The sequence below is a fragment of the Ovis canadensis genome, chromosome 21, assembly GCF_042477335.2.
Source record: "Ovis canadensis isolate MfBH-ARS-UI-01 breed Bighorn chromosome 21, ARS-UI_OviCan_v2, whole genome shotgun sequence".
Classification (NCBI taxonomy): domain Eukaryota; kingdom Metazoa; phylum Chordata; class Mammalia; order Artiodactyla; family Bovidae; genus Ovis; species Ovis canadensis.
Genome location: NC_091265.1, coordinates 39,980,582 through 39,997,098, shown reverse-complemented (window position 1 = coordinate 39,997,098; position 16,517 = coordinate 39,980,582). Strand labels below are relative to the sequence as shown.

The following is a 16,517-nucleotide window of genomic DNA, read 5'->3' as shown; positions in this document are numbered from 1 at the left end:
CCGTATAGAATTTTTATTCTAAGGATCACATCAAAGGATCACATCACAGAAGTTAGTAGGGAAGATAGACAAATGAATGTTGTGAAGAAGTGTTGGAAACTTGTGTTTCGGGGATGAAAGTAGTTGCTGTTAGTTCTACTAAACTTTGTCTTAAGCCAAGAAAGGATGATGGTTGATAAGGAAATTAAGTGAGTAGATATTTGGCAGGCTGTATAGGAGGGAGTATGGAATAGGAAGAAAAGCATTCCAGAAAGAGGTTGTTATGATATGAGGATGGAACAGGTAAGCGGTTTGCAGGTAAGTGTGTGTGGGGAAGGGGTGAGATGTTTGGGGTAGTCAGCGATGGGTGGCATTACAGAGGCAGGCAGAAAGTCGGATCCTTTCAAAGCTTTGATGCCAAGTCACAAAACTTGGACTGAAGACCCCATAGATAATGGGAAGCCGTATAAGGGCTTTCATTTTGAAAAGTCCCTCTGTTAGGGAATTCGAAGTAATTAGGTAATCTAAGACAAGGTATAAGGGCCTCTCTGGGATATACTGGTAAGCTGGAGCAAAGCAGGAGGAGAGGGGAGAGAGTGTGTCCACAAGCCTCTGTTCCCTGAGAGCCCCCTCTCTTGGCCCCCATAAGTGTGCCAAACCAGGAGCTTGCTCCCCAGACCAGAGCCCCTGGACAGGCAAGTAGGCCTCTTTCTCAAAAAGACTGGGGGTGTGTTTCAGTGTGCTGTATATGCAGCACCCTGGAAGTGGTAACCTGCCAAGGACTGTCTCTTCGACTGCGACAGTTCCATGGGATCCAGGAGCCTGGCTCCACGGTTGGGCAATGAAAGGTGTCCCTTGGGTGACGGCTGTAAAAAACAAGCCAACAAACAAACCCAGGGCACTGGATAGTGCAAAAGTTCTCTTTATACTGACCCGCCTGGAGTTCACAGACGCAGACCTCCAAGATGGGGTGGCTGCCTGTCTTCCTTCTGGAGAGTCTCACGGCAGGGCCCTGAATATGTCTGTTAGATTAGATGCTTTCCCCTCAAGCCAATGCTTTACTGTAAGCAAATGAGCTGCTTCTGACCTGCCCCCCGCCCCGCCCCCGCCAGGTGGGTGGGTGAGCTCTTTCTTATATCATTATAGCCTTGAGGGTCCTGGGAACGGGAATCCCTTTGGTTTTCAAAGCTAGGCATTGTGGGCAGCTTGTCTCTTAGATGTAGGTCTTAAGAACTGGGGTCCCTGTTGTGGAGTTCAAACTCTTTGCCGCTTAAACAGAAGTTCTAGGTTTTGAATTCCTCCTGACTGTGGGTCTCTGAATGAGGGTGGGGTTTATGGTGAGATTATGTCCCATACCCTCTCCTATCTGCTTCAGTATAGTTTTTTTATTCTCATTTGCCCACATCCCTAGCCAGTCTTCAGGTTTTCTCCAGACGTAATTGTTCCATTGGTAGCAGGAGACTCAGTGTGTCCACTGGGGGAGGTGTGTTCAGGATCTTAAGTCACCATCTTGGATTGGAACCTCCTGCCAGTTTTAATGTAATACCAGCTTTATATTAATCCTCTGAAAATACTTACGAAGCACCTACTCTGTTCTAGGTGCTGTGCAACTTTTTGTGGGGAAATGAAAGAAACAGTGTCTAAGAGTTTCGTGTGGGAAGCAGGGCATGACCACACAAAAAACTAAGGAATGATAAAGAGCTATCAACAGAAAAGTATTCCATTGGAGTTAAAAGGCAGTGTGTAGCTAATTTCAAAATCATGTGGCTCCCCCAAACTGATTCTGTGCCCTCTCCTCCCCTAGTGGATAGTGGTGGGGGAACACTGGCATCCCCAAGCCCATGTAACAGTCACTGCCCAGGCAGAAGGTGGCAAGAGTTACTGGGCAGGGGGTGCAGGAAGGGCAGGTGGGCCCTGGGCACCAGGGGGCAGCCAAGCTGAGAACTGGTCCCAGGGAGGTGGCCGGTGGTGGGGGGCAGGGCTGCACACGAACAGAGCCTGCCCAGTGTGTGCTCCACTGTCCCCCCCAGACCTCACTTAGGAAATGCAGTCAAAGGTAAAATTACTAAGAATTTCAAGATGGTGACTGCAGACTATTAAACCAGAAGCGTGGGGCCCTTCTGAGGGCAGAATCCTGTGCAGATATACTGGTCACCTGCCCACGAAGCCGGCTCTACCTTGACCTCACAGCAGACACGGTGCCACCCTCCCCGACCCCCTCAGATCTCTTGTGTAGGTTCGGTGTGCCCTCCACCTGGCTTCGATGGACTCTGTTTCCAAAGGTTAGCACCTAACAACTTGCCTCAGAGCACTGGACATCAGCTTCTGTAATCTCTTCATCCTACTGGACTCAGAGTGGAAGTGTCTGGGAGTTTACTTCTTCCCCAGGCAGCCTGAAGTCAATGATTGACTTATGAGCGTGGAGTATGGAAGCCTAGTCCCTTGGCCTTGGATGCCTGGAGACCAGTCAGGCTCTGAGGCTTCATTCATTCCCCACAGCGACCAGAAGACAGGCTGAGGCTGCGACTTCCTGTTTTACCCCGTCCCTCTCCTGGAAGCACTTCAATAGGTCACTTGCTCTTACGTTCTCATGTCAGAGTCTATACTGGGAAACCAGAGTTCAGTAAACCTTCCTTGTACTACTTTTTGGTATGTCAACCTAGATAGGCCCACTGAGGCCAAAAATGATGGAACGGTGTTAGGTTCAGTGAATTCGGTATATTAAGATGACGGTTAAGGAAGACGACCTAGAGGGGAGACTCCTGAAACAGGTTGAGTTTTGCAGGCAAGGGAAAGGGAAGGGTAGCGAAGTAGGGAGAACAGTGTGGGCAGTCTCACAGGGGAGAAGTTAAGGAAACAGAATTCTTTGTGTGTGTGTGTGTGAAGAGAAAAGAGCAGAGAGTAGACCAGTTTGGCTGGAGCCGAGGGTCTTTTCATGCACATTTCCATCAGAGGTCAGGGTCAACCGTTCTGACTCTTTTCAGTGGTTAAGTTGGTCCTTAGCCTCAGAGGGATGTGGTGGACCCTGAGCTTTCAGTGAGGATGCTGCGGCAGTACAGTGAGCTGGCTGTTTCTGGGTCAGCCTGGAGAAAGCAAGCTGGCGTACCTGTCGGTGAGCAGGTACAGGCTAGAGTTCCTGTGTTCTGTAGGTTGGGAGAAAGCGCAGGTTTCTTGTTGCCCAAGGGTGGAGATGTCAAGCCAGTCTCAGCTTCACAGATACAGGAAGCTCATGTCCTTGCCTCACTGGCTTAGGGGTTGGGTGTGAGGGCCTCCTCTGCTTGAGGGCCATGCAAATGTCCAGAAATAGAATGTACGGTGTCTTCAAATGCTTCTCAGTGGAAGCAGAGAGCTTCCCAAAGCAGGTGAGAAGTGAGTGGAATGGCAGCCGATACAGGAGAGCTCCAGAGTCAGATGTCGTGGAGCCTGGAGTTTGACTTTTAGCTTCGGCATACTTGCCATGGAATCTCTTGGAACCTCAATTTCTTTGTCTGTAAATGGGGATAATCATCTACTTTGCAGGGTGGTGGTAAGCATGAAAAAAGAGAGTGTGTGTTAAGTGCACAACTCTTAAAAAATATATTTCCTTTCTTTGTCCAATCCTAAGTGTTGAAACACTATTTTATGGGTTTCTCTTTGGAATCTAAAAAAATCCACATCTTATTTTAAGAAAGGTTTTGAAAACCCTTTTGGTGTTGTCATGTAGAGTCATCTGAGGCTACCTTTTCTTACTTTCCTGGCAGGTTTCTAATAGAACCTGAGGATCATTGAATGGAAATCATATGACCATTTTTCACTGTAATAGGAAAACCTCAGGTCTTGACTTAAACAAAATAAATGAGGAAATATAAAACATTCCCCTCCACTTCTTAATTCTATGGTGCTTTCCTCATGTTTGTTTAGTCTTATCAAGGGGAAGTATTACTATAAAGGATTAACTCTGAATCTGTAATGCACTTGGCTTTAGGTAATAAAGATCTGGTTTTCATTACCTCCCATAGAAATCTCACACCTCTCAGCTGTCACTCCACCGTCTCCTCCTCATTTCCCCAGCCTTTGGCAATAGCCTTCTGTCTCTATGGATTTGCCTATCTGGACATTTTATATAAATGGCATCTTACAATATGTGGTCCTTTGTAGCTGGCTTCTTTGATTAGAATGTTTTCAAAGTTCTTTCATGTTGGTAGTGTGGGCCAGTAGTTCATTTTATTGCAGAATGATATTTGTTGTTTGGATACACCTTTTATTTATCCATTCATCAATTGATGGGGGATTGGAGTTGTTTCCTCTTTTTGGCTATTATGAATAATGCTGCAATGAGCTTTCCTGTACAAATTTTTGCATGGACACATATTTTTATTCTCTTGGTATTAACTAGGAGTAGACTTGCTGAATCAAGTAGTCACTATGTTTAACTCCTTTGTGGAATTGTCAGACTGTCTTTCGAAGTACCTGCACCATTTTAGATTTCTACCAGCAGTGTATGAGAGTTCCAATTTCTCCACATTCTTGTTAATGCTCATTATTATCTTTCTTTTTGATATAGTTATCCTAGTAGATGTGAAGTGATTTGCTTGCACTGTGACTTTTTATTAACTGGAGTACAGTTACTTTACAGTGTTATGTTTCTGGTGTATACAAAGTGAATCAGCTGTACATATACATGTATCCCCTCTTTTCTGGATTTCCTTCCCATTTAGGTAACCACTGAGAATTGTTGAGTATTGGTCCCTTTGCTATACATTTAGATTTTCCTGACGGCAGATAATGTTGAGTATCTTTTCAGGCACTTATTGGCTGCTATATATATCCTCTTTGGAAAACTGTCTATTCAGATCATTTGTCCATTTCTAATTGGGTTGTTTGTCTTTATGATTTTGTATTAGTTGTTTTATAGGTACAAGTCCCTTATTACGTATGATTTATAGATTCCCCCCCCCCCCATTCTGCAGATTATATCATTTTCTTCATAATATACTTGGAGGCTAAAAAGTTATTAAATTTGATGTTCAGTTTTTCTTTTGTTGCTTGTACTTCTTTTTGAAGAAACCATTGCCTAATCCTGAGTCTGAAGATCTACTGCATATAATTTCTTTAAAGAGTTTTATAGGCTTAATAGTTATATTTCAATCTTTGATAGATTTTGAGTCCGTTTTCTCTGTGGTGTGAGGTAGTGGTCCAACTTGATGTTTTGTATGCAGAAAGCTAGTTGTCCCTGCACCGTTAGTTGAAGGCCAATGAATTTTCTTGGTAAGCTTGTTGAAGATCAATTGCACATAAATAGGACGGTTTATTTCTGGACTCTCAAATTCTATTCCATTGATATATATGCTTGTTCTTATGCCAGGACTGTTCTGATTATTTGGCTTTGTGTTAAGTTTTGAAATTGATAAGTGTGAGTCCTGCAACTTTGTTTCTTCCTTTTCAAGATTGTTTTGGCTAGTTCAGTTCTCTTGAATTTTCATATGAGTATTACGACCAGCTTTTCAATTTCTGCAAAAGTATCAGCTGGACTTTGAAAGGGATTGCACTGAATCTATAGATCAGAGTGGGGGGTATTGCCATCTGAACAATATTAAGTCAACTGATTGATAGACATAAAATGTCTTTCCATTTATTTAGATGGTGTTTATTTTTTTCCAACAGTGTTTTGTAGTTTCAGAGTATAAATTTTGCATGACTTTTGTTAATGGTTTTTAAAAAATGTATATTAAATATTCTTTTTGATGCCATTGTAAATGTCAGTACTAATTTCATGTCTGCTTATTGCTGCTTTATAGAAATCCAAAGTGATCTTTGCATATTAATCTTGTGTCCTGCAGCTTTGCTGATTTATTTTATTCTAATAATTTTTTAAAGAATTTCTTAAATTTTTAGTTAAAAGATCAAATCATCTACAAATAGTTTTATTTCTGTCTTACCTGAATGTCTTTTATTTTCTTGACTAATTGCTCTGAGTGGAACTTCCAGTACAATGTTGACTAGAAGTGATAGGGACAGATAGTCTTGTTTCTGATCTTAAGGAGGAAAGCTTCAATTTTTCACTATGAAGTGTGATGTTAGTTGTAGATTTTCTCAGATGCTCTCAACCAGGTTGAAGAAATTTCCTTCTGTTCCTAACATGCTTTTACCAGGTTGAGGAAGTTCTCTTCCATTTCTAGTTTGAGTGTTTTCTATCATGAAAGAGTATTAACTTTTTTCAAGTGCTTTTCTGTATCTATCAAGATGATCATGTAGTTTTATCCTATTCTATTGATGTGGGATATTATACTAGTTGATTTTGGATATTATACCAAGATTGCATACCTGGGATAAATCCCACTTAGTCATGTGGGATATAGTTCTTTTCATATGTTCCTGGATTTGATTTGATAGTATATTAATTTTTGTATCTCTATTCATGAGAAAGAATGATTTGTAGTTTTCTTTTGATGCCTTTGGTCTGATTTTTGTATTAGACTTTTAGGCTATGTGAGTTATGTGGAATAGTTTTTTTTTTTTTTTTAAGCTAACATTTGTTGATTATGTATCATGTACTAGGCGTTTGCTTCCCTGGTGGCTTACTCAGATGGCAAAGAATCTGCCTGCAATGCAGGAGACCCGGGTTTGATCCCTGGGTTGGGAAGATCCCCTGGAGGAGGGCATGGCAACCCACTCCAGTATTCTTGCCTGGAGAATCCCTATGGGCAGAGGAGCCTGGCGGATTATAGTCTACAGGGCTGCAAAGAGTTGGACATGACTGAAGTGACTTAGTCCACAGGCACTAGGCATTTAAATTATTTTGTTTTTTCAGATGATCCCCCTTGATTTTAAATATACTGTTTTGTAACTTGATAATAATGAGTTTTGTCTCTCTCATTCCAGTATTTACAGTAGCTATCCCTTTTTCTTGTCTTATGATACTGGCTAGACTCTTGAGATTAAAGGTCCTCATTAAAGTCAGATAGAAGCAGCAGACAATACTATCTTAATGTTTTCCTTATCTGTTTAATATAATGTCTGATAGTTTCTATGATAGTTTCTAATCTATCTTACATGTGTATATGTATATATACATATATACACACATATACGTTACCATGTAAAGGAAACTTAGTTCTGTTCCTGATTTACCAGAAGGTCAAATGATCATGAACGGCTGTTACATGTTATTAAATCAATCTCGCTTATATATATGTGTATATATAGTATATATATGTGTGTGTGTTTTGTATATATACACACACATAAAATCATCATCTGATTTAAAAGGCCAAAAATTATGAACAGCTGTAACATTTTATTAAACACCTTCTCTGGGTACCTTTTGAAATAATTATTTTTTTCTTTCATTTATTAACATTAATTACATTGAGTCCATAAAGTTGAATTATTTATGAAATCCTTAAATTTATATTTACTAATGTTGGAGAAGACTCTTGAGGGTCCCTTGGACTGCAGGGAGATCCAACCAGTCCATTCTGAAGGAGATCAGCCCTGGGATTTCTTTGGAAGGAATGATGCTAAAGCAGAAGCTCCTGTACTTTGGCCACCTCATGAGAAGAGTTGACTCATTGGAAAAGACTCTGATGCTGGGAGAGATTGGGGGAAGGAGGAGAAGGGGACAACAGAGGATGAGATAGCTGGATGGCATCACGGGCTCGTTGGACGTGAGTCTGAGTGAACTCCGGGAGATGGTGATGGACAGGGAGGCCTGGCGTGCTGCGATTCATGGGGTTGCAAAGAGTCGGACATGACTGAGCGACTGAACTGAACTGAATGTTTAAGATTTTTGCATCAATATTAATAATAATAATAAAATGGTAATGATTTAAGTGCTGATAAATGCTAGACATTGTTCTAAACACTTTAAACTCATTAAATACTTTTTACCTCATAAGTGAGATAGAGTAGGTTTTTCTGACTACATGATTTAATTCAAAGCTTTTTGAATTTTATGCTCTAGACTGGTTTAAATATAGAGGCAATACCTCTTTTATAAATGTTTCGGATAGAATTTGCCTGAAAATAATGTGGGCTGATAATTTGTGTTTGGGGAGGCTGAGAAATCTTTTATTACTGAAAGTGTTCATTTCTCATCTCTTTTATGGTATTGTTCTATTTAATTAATTTTAGACTCTTCTGTGGACCAATTTACATTTTGTTGAAATCATGTATTTTATTGAGATTTCCCTCTTTTGGGCAAATAGTTGGACATTATATTCCTTTACTTAAGAAAAATTTTATATTTGTGGTTATTTCTTCATTAACTTGTAATAGGAAATATGTATATTTCCTTCTTGGTGAAGCTTATCATGGATTGTGTAATTTATTGACCTTTTTAATGAAACGGTTCTTAAGTTTAATTGAGGTCTGCTATTTTTTTCACTTTAAATTCATTGATTTTTTTCTTCTTGCCTCTTTTTCAATCACTTTGGTATTTTTACTGGCTCCTTTGATGTTTAGTTCATTTGCTTTCAGTAGTTTCTGTTTACTGGTAAAATCACTGAAGACTTTATATTTTCCTATGAGTATCAGTTTGAACACAGCCATGGATACTGCTATATACTGTTTTCACTTTCAGTTTTTTCTATAGTTTTTAAATTTCAGTTTAACTCACTCTTTTTGATCTAAGTTAGAGGAATATTTAAAAATTTTGAAGTGATTAAATGAAGTACTTAATGGATGACTTCTGGTTTTTATGGTTAATTAAAGATGTATAATATGTGCTGTAAGATAATGAGAGTGAAAACCTTTTCTGGTATCTGTACGTACTCACTACTTTTATTTTCTGAGGGGAAACATCTTAAAAGGATGTGCAGTTTGTGTGTACACAGATAAACCTTTGTGTAGCATCTTAGTTGCGTTATTCAACTGTTTTATTTTATGACCTTGAACTATGACATTCTGAGAGAGACAGATTAACAGCCTCTACTATGATTAGACTTTTGTCATAATCTCCCTGGATAGCTTTAAGGGCTAATCCTGGAAGTGTCATGCATTGCCTGTACCACACTTTACTGACCATTGCTGGGAAATTGGTTCTAACTGTGTGCCAAGGATGAGGAAGCCTGGTTACTGGAGTAACTAGGTGGTCTCTGTCTTGATTGTTCGGAATGTGGTCTGTGCCCAAATAATGATAATAGCACAGGTGAGAGACTGCATCTCACAGGGGTTTTTGCCAGGTGGTACTCAGAGGCACACGGTATGTAATTAGCAACTGTTAATACTAAGCAGACAGATGATTCCTTTTCTTTGGCTCTGCTTAGGGCTGCTCAGAAATGACATGTCTGATTCCCAAGCTTCGCATGGAATGTATTGCCCCTGGAATAGATGCTGCCCCAGATGTACTATATGTGGGAGGTTGCACAGGACGGTGGAGAGGGCAAAGGTGGGGGTACCTGGAGACGGAAACGAGTAGCTCCTTGGGATTTCTGGACAGGACTGGAAGTGTGTGCCACCCTGCTGTGTTTAAAGTGGATAACAAGCAAGGGCCTATTGTACAGCACATGGAACTCTACTCAATGCTATATGCCAGTCTGGATGGGAGGGAGTTTTGGGGGAGAATAGATACATATATATGTATGGCTGAGTCCCTTCACTGTTCACTTGAAACTACCAAAACATTGTTAATCGGCTATACCCCAATACAAAGTGAAAAGTCTAAAGTTTTGGGGAAAAAAAGAAGTATTTGTTGGCTGTACTTTAAAAAACAAAAAGCCATGATGGTGGTGATAAGGTGGAAATTTGATGCTGGGGGGAAGGTGGATGCTGGGAAGTGGCCAGATGAGCAAACAGCCATTTTAGTTCACTGGTTTAAGAAAACAGTATCAATCACCCAAACCTCCTGGTAGTGTTCAGTTTCCAGTGAAAAGTCACCTTTGCTGGTGAAGCACCATGGGGAACCACATTTTGAATCTGAACACTCTCCCCCATGTGCACCACGGCAAGCCATCATCCAGTGCCTTTTCTGTCATCCAGCAAAGCTGCATTTACTGTTTTGGAAATCACTGCTTCCAGTGTCTGCCAGGCTTCCACCTCTTCTCACTCAAGGCCGTTATTGAATCAATGGCGGAAGAGTTCTTTCAGTGGCTGAGGTTCCTTCTAGCTAAAGGCAGGCATCTCTCTCACCTGGCGGGATTCCAGCAGCCGGAAGTGGATCATTTGGGAGATGATTCCTTAAACCAGGAATGAACTACTTGGCACAATGGTATCTAGAAACTCCCTTGGAAACTGAGTCAGTTGAGTTCCCCTGAATGTCTTGAGTGAGTAGATAAAATGAATCGGAAAGCTTAAATATAAAGACAATTGCAAACATACCTGGAGGTAATAATCGAAATAGACTCTTTTATGTAGTGGAATGGGCACTCTGTTATTCTTGCCTGTATTTCTAATTTGATGAATTTTTTTAATAGTACCAGTTGAGCACATTGGTAGAGTGACAAAGACGAATGTCTTGCTGAGCTATCTTAATAGCAATGCAGATTTAATGTTTATTTTTCCTGATTAAAGTATGTTAATAAAGAGCTTTGTTAAAATGGAAAGCTTAATTAACGTGGATTAAATCTAATTGAACGTTCTGCCAGTATATGCAACTCTATAAGATATAATGGTAAATCTTCTGGGTTTTCAATTTTACTCCTAAATTATAGATAAAATTTAATCTAAACATAATTAGCCAGGAGTCTGAAAGTTGGGGGTCTAAGAAAAAAGCTTACTGTGGAACACTGTTGTGAAATGAAGAGGACATTTTTGACTTGCTAAGAAGGCATCTCCTTTTAAAAAATTTTGTATTTCAAAAGTAACTCTTAAGTTGGTGTAGCTCTTGTGGCGGAAAGAGCTTTCTACTTTGATGCCGGATTGATGTGGGTTCAGTTCCCAAGTCTATCAGCTATCAGATGTGTGAGCTTTCGCAGTTGCTTTTAATTTACCTCAACCTTGGTGTTCTTTTATGGAAAGTGAAGATAATGATGTTGTGTATGTGTGTGTGTGTGTGCACACTCAGTTGTGTCCGATTCTTTGCAACCTCACGGACTATAGCCCACTAGGCTTCTTTGTTCATGGGATTTCCCAGGTAAGAATGCTGAGTGGGTGGCCGTTTCTTACGTTAGGAGGGGGGTCTTCCTGGCTCCGGAATAGACCCTGAGTCTCTTGCATTGGCGGCTAGATTCTTTACCACTAGCATCATCTAGGAAGCCTAATGTCATCGTTATTGGGAGGATTCAGCAGGAGTGTTTAGGTGAATGTTTCCTCATGTCTCATTTTTCTAGGCACTCAACAAATATCATTACCCTTTCTCTCCTCAGGGTTTTTTTTTGGGTAGATACTTCCTCATACCTTCCCAAATTCTTCAGAAGTGAAAAAGGTAGATACTGGCAATTCCTCATCATTTGAAATAGTGTTTAGGTTTTCACATTAAGACATTGTTATGTATAATCTAGAAAGAGTGGTTGTCCTAATGGAATGCATTTGGTAGTTTCTAAGCTGCAGATTTGCCTTCCTAATTATGGATGATTTATGCTAATATGTAAATTATTTTGCGGTTTCAGACAATTTATTGAAGCCTGTCAGAATGGAGGGCTAGGAAGTGAAAGGAATTCTAGAAGAGTATTACCTGTTTTGAACATAACCCAAGAGAAAAGCTTTTTCATGGATGATTAGCAGTACATTTTTAGAAATTAAAGCTCTTATATAAACTCAAGTTTAATTCTTCAAGGATAAACAGCATAAAGCTTATATTAAAAAAAAAAAGTAGGTGACTTCAGTTGTTAAATTGCTTACAGTTGGGAAGGAAAGAATCAAGTTCAAATTGGAATCTTGACCAAATGCAGATCTCTCTATGCTGTTTTCAAAGTATACAAGTAGGTTGTCACTTTGCAAATAAATTTGGGGAGGTTGTAGATTTAGAACTGTGTTCTTATTAGACTGTAAACCCCTTCATCAATAACATTCAGGAAATATTAATGAAAATCTATCACATATCTTGTGTGGTGGTAGATACTGGGCTACAACTGTGAGGCATGCAGGGATAGAGATAATCAGTGAAACACCACAAAGTGTGGTTAGTGCCCTGCTAGGAATGTAGGGAGCACAGAGCAGAATACCTTGATTTTCCCAAAAGAGATTGGAAAGCCTTCTCAATGAGGGTTATGCTTAAGAGGCAAAGTATAATAAGTAGAAATCAGCCAGACGATGATGAACACAGAACAGAGTTCTGAATGAAGCGTGAGTGAGTGGGTGAGAGATGAGAGCGATCGTGGTGGGTTAAATTCATTAAAGAAAAATGCCATGTTGTTGGAGAGTGGGCAGAGCATAGGTAGGGACGTAGGGGTGAGATGTGGCCAGAAGTGAACCAGAGAGTTAAGCAAGAGGCTGGACTGTGAATGGCCTTCTAAGCTATTCATCGGGCTTAGCCTTTGCTCTAAGAGCAATGAGGAGTCATGAAAGGGATCTAAGTACAGGTGTGCCATGATTAGATTTGTATTTTAGAAAAATCACATCTGCTGCTTAGTGGAGAACTGCATGGAAGAGGCAAAATTGGAGATGAAAGGCCAGTTAGAAGGTTGCTGAAGCTTTCCAGAATCAGGATTCAAGAGGATGGAGACCTGGGCTGTGTCCAATAATGGTGGTGCAGATGGAGAGAAATGGATTCATTTAAGAGACAGTTAGGAGGTGGTGTGAACTGGCTGTAGTTGTGTTGGATATTGTGGGAGACAGAGAGGGAGGGGTCAAGGGTGATGCCCCAGGTTCTGACTTGGGCTACTGGGAGGTTCTGTGCTCTGAGCAGACAGGAGGAGGTGGTATGACTTTTTTATCCTTGTGTTTGCATGTCACATAGTGTATAGTTCCTTGAGTTTAATTTGCTCAAATTTTTAGTTAAATTAACCAAAATAGAGAAAAGCTGAAAAGGGTAAGAATAGATGGGAGATATTCTCTGGGAAACGGGATCACCTCCTTCTGGAAGGAAGCTTCTTCTTGAAGAAGGAAAGAGCAGACAGAACTTACGTACGCACTATCTAGTTCAGTGCAGTCGCTCAGCCATCTGTGGTTGCGACCCCATGGACTGCAGCACTCCAGACCTCCCTGTCCATCACCAACGCCTGGAGCCTACACAAATTCATGTCCATTGAGTCAGTGATGCCATCCAACCATCTCATCCTCTGTCATCCCCTTCTCCTCCTGCCCTCAGTCTTTCCCAGCATCAGGGTCTTTTCAAATGAGTCAGATCTTTGGATCAGGTGGCCAAAGTATTGGAGTTTCAGCTTCAACATCAGTCCTTCCAATGGACACCCAGGACTGATCTTCTTTTGGATGCACTGGTTGGATTTCCTTGCAGTCCAAGGGACTCTCAAGAGTCTTCTCCAACACCACAGCTCAAATTCTTTGGTGCTCTGTTTTCTTTATTGTCCAACTCTCAGATCCATACATGACTACTGAAAAAACCATAGCCTTGACTAGATGGATCTTTGTTGGCAAAGTAATGGCTCTAATTTTTAATATGCTGTCTAGGTTGGTCATAACTTCCCTTTCAAGGAGTAAGCGTCTTTTAATTTCATGGCTACAAATCACCATCTGCAGTGATTTTGGAGCCCAAGAAAAATAAAGTCTCTCATTGTTTCTATTGTTGCCCCATCTGTTTACCATGAAGTGATGGGACCAGATGCCATGATCTTAATTTTCTCAATGATGAGCTTTAAGCCAGCCTTTTCACTCTCCTCTTTTACTTTTATCAAGAGGCTCTTTAGTTCTTCGCTTTCTGCCATAAGGGTGGTGTCATCTGCATATCTGAGATTACTGATATTTCTCCCAGCAATCTTGTGTCCAGCTTGTGCTTCATCCAGCCCAGCGTTTTTCATGATGTACTCTGCATATAAGTTAAATAAGCAGGGTGAAAATATATAGCCTTGATGTACTCCTTTTCCTATTCAGAAACAGTCTGTTGTTCCATGTCCAGTTCTAACTGTGGCTTCCTGACCTGCATACAGGTTTCTCAAGAGGCAGGTCAGATGGTCTGGTATTCCCATCTCTTTCAGAATTTCCCAGAGTTTATTGTGATCCACACAGTCAAAGGCTTTGGCATAGTCAATAAAGCAGAAATAGATGTTTTTCTGGAACTCTCTTGCTTTTTCCATGATCCAGCGGATGCTGGCAATTTGATCTCTGGTTCCTCTGCCTTTTCTAAACCCAGCTTGTACATCTGGAAGTCCACGGTTCACGTATTGCCGAAACCTGGCTTGGAGAATTTTGAGCATTACTTTACTAGTGTGTGAGATGAGTGCAATTGTGTGGTAGCTTGAACATTCTTGGGCATTGCCTTTCTTTGTGATGGGAATGAAAACCGACCTTTTCCAGTCCTGTGACCACTGCTGAGTTTTCCAAACTTGCTGGCATATTGAGTGCAGCACTTCCACAGCATCATCTTTCAGGATTTGAAATAGCTGAACTGGAATTCCATTGCCTTGACGAGCTTTGTTCATAGTGATGCTTTTTTTTTTTTTGACCCAAAATGTTAAGATTTTATTTACAAATCTTTGTGGTACAGAAAGTAAAAATGCTGTTACAATCTTGGTGTAACTGGTAGCCATGGACAGTTGACTCATCAATCACAGCTATCCACGCTTCAGCAAGTCTTACACAAAAACCTAACAACGCTTACAATTTTGTTGGGGTGAAGTCCCCAAGCTTGGTGGTGGATTTCCAAGAGGGACTAAATGGAGGAAGGTGGAATGTCGCAGGAACTATTCTTTGGCTCTTTGGGTGGGTGGGTGTCCTGGGGTTTGTATCACAGCTACCCTTTTATTTTTCTTAAAAAAAAAAAAAGCTACCAAATCCATGTCAGCAGTCCAACCAATACCGAACAGTTCTTTTTTTGCAGGTTATTGGGGTCTTATTAATCACCTTCTCCTTCATCATCTGTTTCTCTCTTCCTCTTTTCATGTTTCCCGCTTTCTTCCTCTTCTTCATCTTCATCCTCATCTTCATCATCTTCATCAACTTCTCCATCTTGTCCAAATTCTTCTTCCTCCCCACTGACTTCATCTTCATCCTCCTCCCCTTCTACATCCTCGTCTTCATCATCATCCTCTTCATCATCAAACTCTTCTTCCTCACCATCTTCATCCTCCTCCTGATCCTCATCTTCTCCTTCTTCTTCATCCTCTTCTTCATCCCCACCATCCACGTCGGCATCTGAATCTGGGGCTTCACGACCCTCTCGGTCATAGCCATCCAGATAGGTCAGCTGGGGCAGGAGCTTGAAGACACTCTCTCGGTAGTCATTCAGGTTAGTAACCTCACAGTTAAACAGATCCAGGCTCTTTAGACATTCCAACTTTTTCAAAGGTTCCAGGGTGCTGATATCTTTCAGTTTATTTCCACTTAAGTTTAGATGTGTAAGATTTGGAAGTTTTTCTGCTAACATATCCAGACCTCCACAGATTCTATTGTCACTGAGCTCAAGCTTTTTCAATTTAGGTAGTTTGGGAAGATTTGAAACGGAAATCAAGCCTACATTTATTAAACTGAGGAACTCTAAGTTCACAAATTCAGCTGTTAAGCCCTCAATTTTCCCATCATTTGATTTGCAATTGTCCAGGACCGGTTCTCGAACCACTATTTGATCCAAGGCACAGTTACTTGGTCTTCTGCTTGAAGATACATGACAACTTTGGGGGCCAAATTCACTCTTCCTCATCCCTTATTTTCCAACTAAATTAGTTCTTTTTCAGCTGCCCGGGTCCGGTTCCTCAGCTCCAGGTGGATCCTCCTCTTCATGTCCATGTTTCTCTCTCTTCCCCCCTCTTCAAACTTAACTTTCCGCGGCGGGGGCGGAGGCGGGAGAGGCGTCCCAGCCTGCGCAGCGAGGGCCGTCGGAAGGGGTCTGCTCCAGGCACAGGCCGACGGCGCGGTCCTGGGTGGCGGGCGGCGTGCGGGCAGGCGAGCGGAGCCCCCGGAGCCAAGTTACTGGCGGGAGCGGAGAGAAACCATGGAGGGAAAAGGGGGCTGGAGCGCAGCTCTGGTCTCACTACCGCCGCCCCCGGCCGCGGCCCCGCACTGCGCTTAAACCCGCGACGCGGCGCGGGTGGCTGCTCCATAGCGATGCTTCTTAAGGCCCACTTGACTTCACATTCCAGGATGTCCGGCTCTAGGTGACCGTGAGTGATCACACCTTCATGATTATCTTGGTTGTGAAGATCTTTTTTGTACAGTTCTGCGTATTCTTGCCACCTCTTCTTAATATCTTCTGCTTCCTCAGGTCCATACCATTTCTGTCCTTTACTGAGCCCATCTTGCATGAAATGTTCCCTTGGTATCTAATTTTCTTGAAGAGATCTCTAATCTTTCCCATTTTGTTGTTTTCCTCTATTTCTTCGCATTGATTGCTGAGGAAGGCTTTCTTATCTCTCCTTGCTATTCTTTGGAACTCTGCATTTAACTATCTTTCCTTTTCTCCTTTGCTTTTCACTTCTCTTCTTTTCACAGCTATTTGTAAGGCCTCCTCAGACAGCCATTTTTGGTTTTTGCATTTCTTTTTCTTGGGAGATGCTTCTAAATGAGAGGAG

General features: G+C 41.4%; 2 protein-coding genes across 5 annotated transcripts in view; one reads left to right on the top strand and one right to left on the bottom strand.

The window, feature by feature from the left end:
* The window catches only part of NELL1 (neural EGFL like 1), a 1,018,153-nt gene that overhangs the window by 105,682 nt on the left and 895,954 nt on the right, over positions 1-16,517 (top strand). The gene's annotated exons all lie outside the window — the stretch shown is intronic.
* On the bottom strand, positions 14,784-15,813 carry LOC138426451 (acidic leucine-rich nuclear phosphoprotein 32 family member B-like). The gene is made up of 2 exons (XM_069565014.1): positions 15,683-15,813; positions 14,784-15,566 (listed from the first exon to the last, which is right to left on the bottom strand). The coding sequence occupies exons 1-2, from the start codon at positions 15,733-15,735 to the stop codon at positions 14,846-14,848; spliced, it is 774 nt and encodes a 257-aa protein (XP_069421115.1). The 5' UTR covers positions 15,736-15,813; the 3' UTR covers positions 14,784-14,845.

What these genes read in the sequence shown, in the direction of transcription:
- LOC138426451 (XM_069565014.1), bottom strand. Translation starts at nt 15,735, where the DNA reads ATGGACATGAAGAGGAGGATCCACCTGGAGCTGAGGAACCGGACCCGG. An exon ending in AGGAACCGGACCCGGGCAGC is followed by an intron (nt 15,567 to 15,682) that starts TGAAAAAGAACT and finishes GGATCAAATAGT; the next exon opens with GGTTCGAGAACCGGTCCTGG.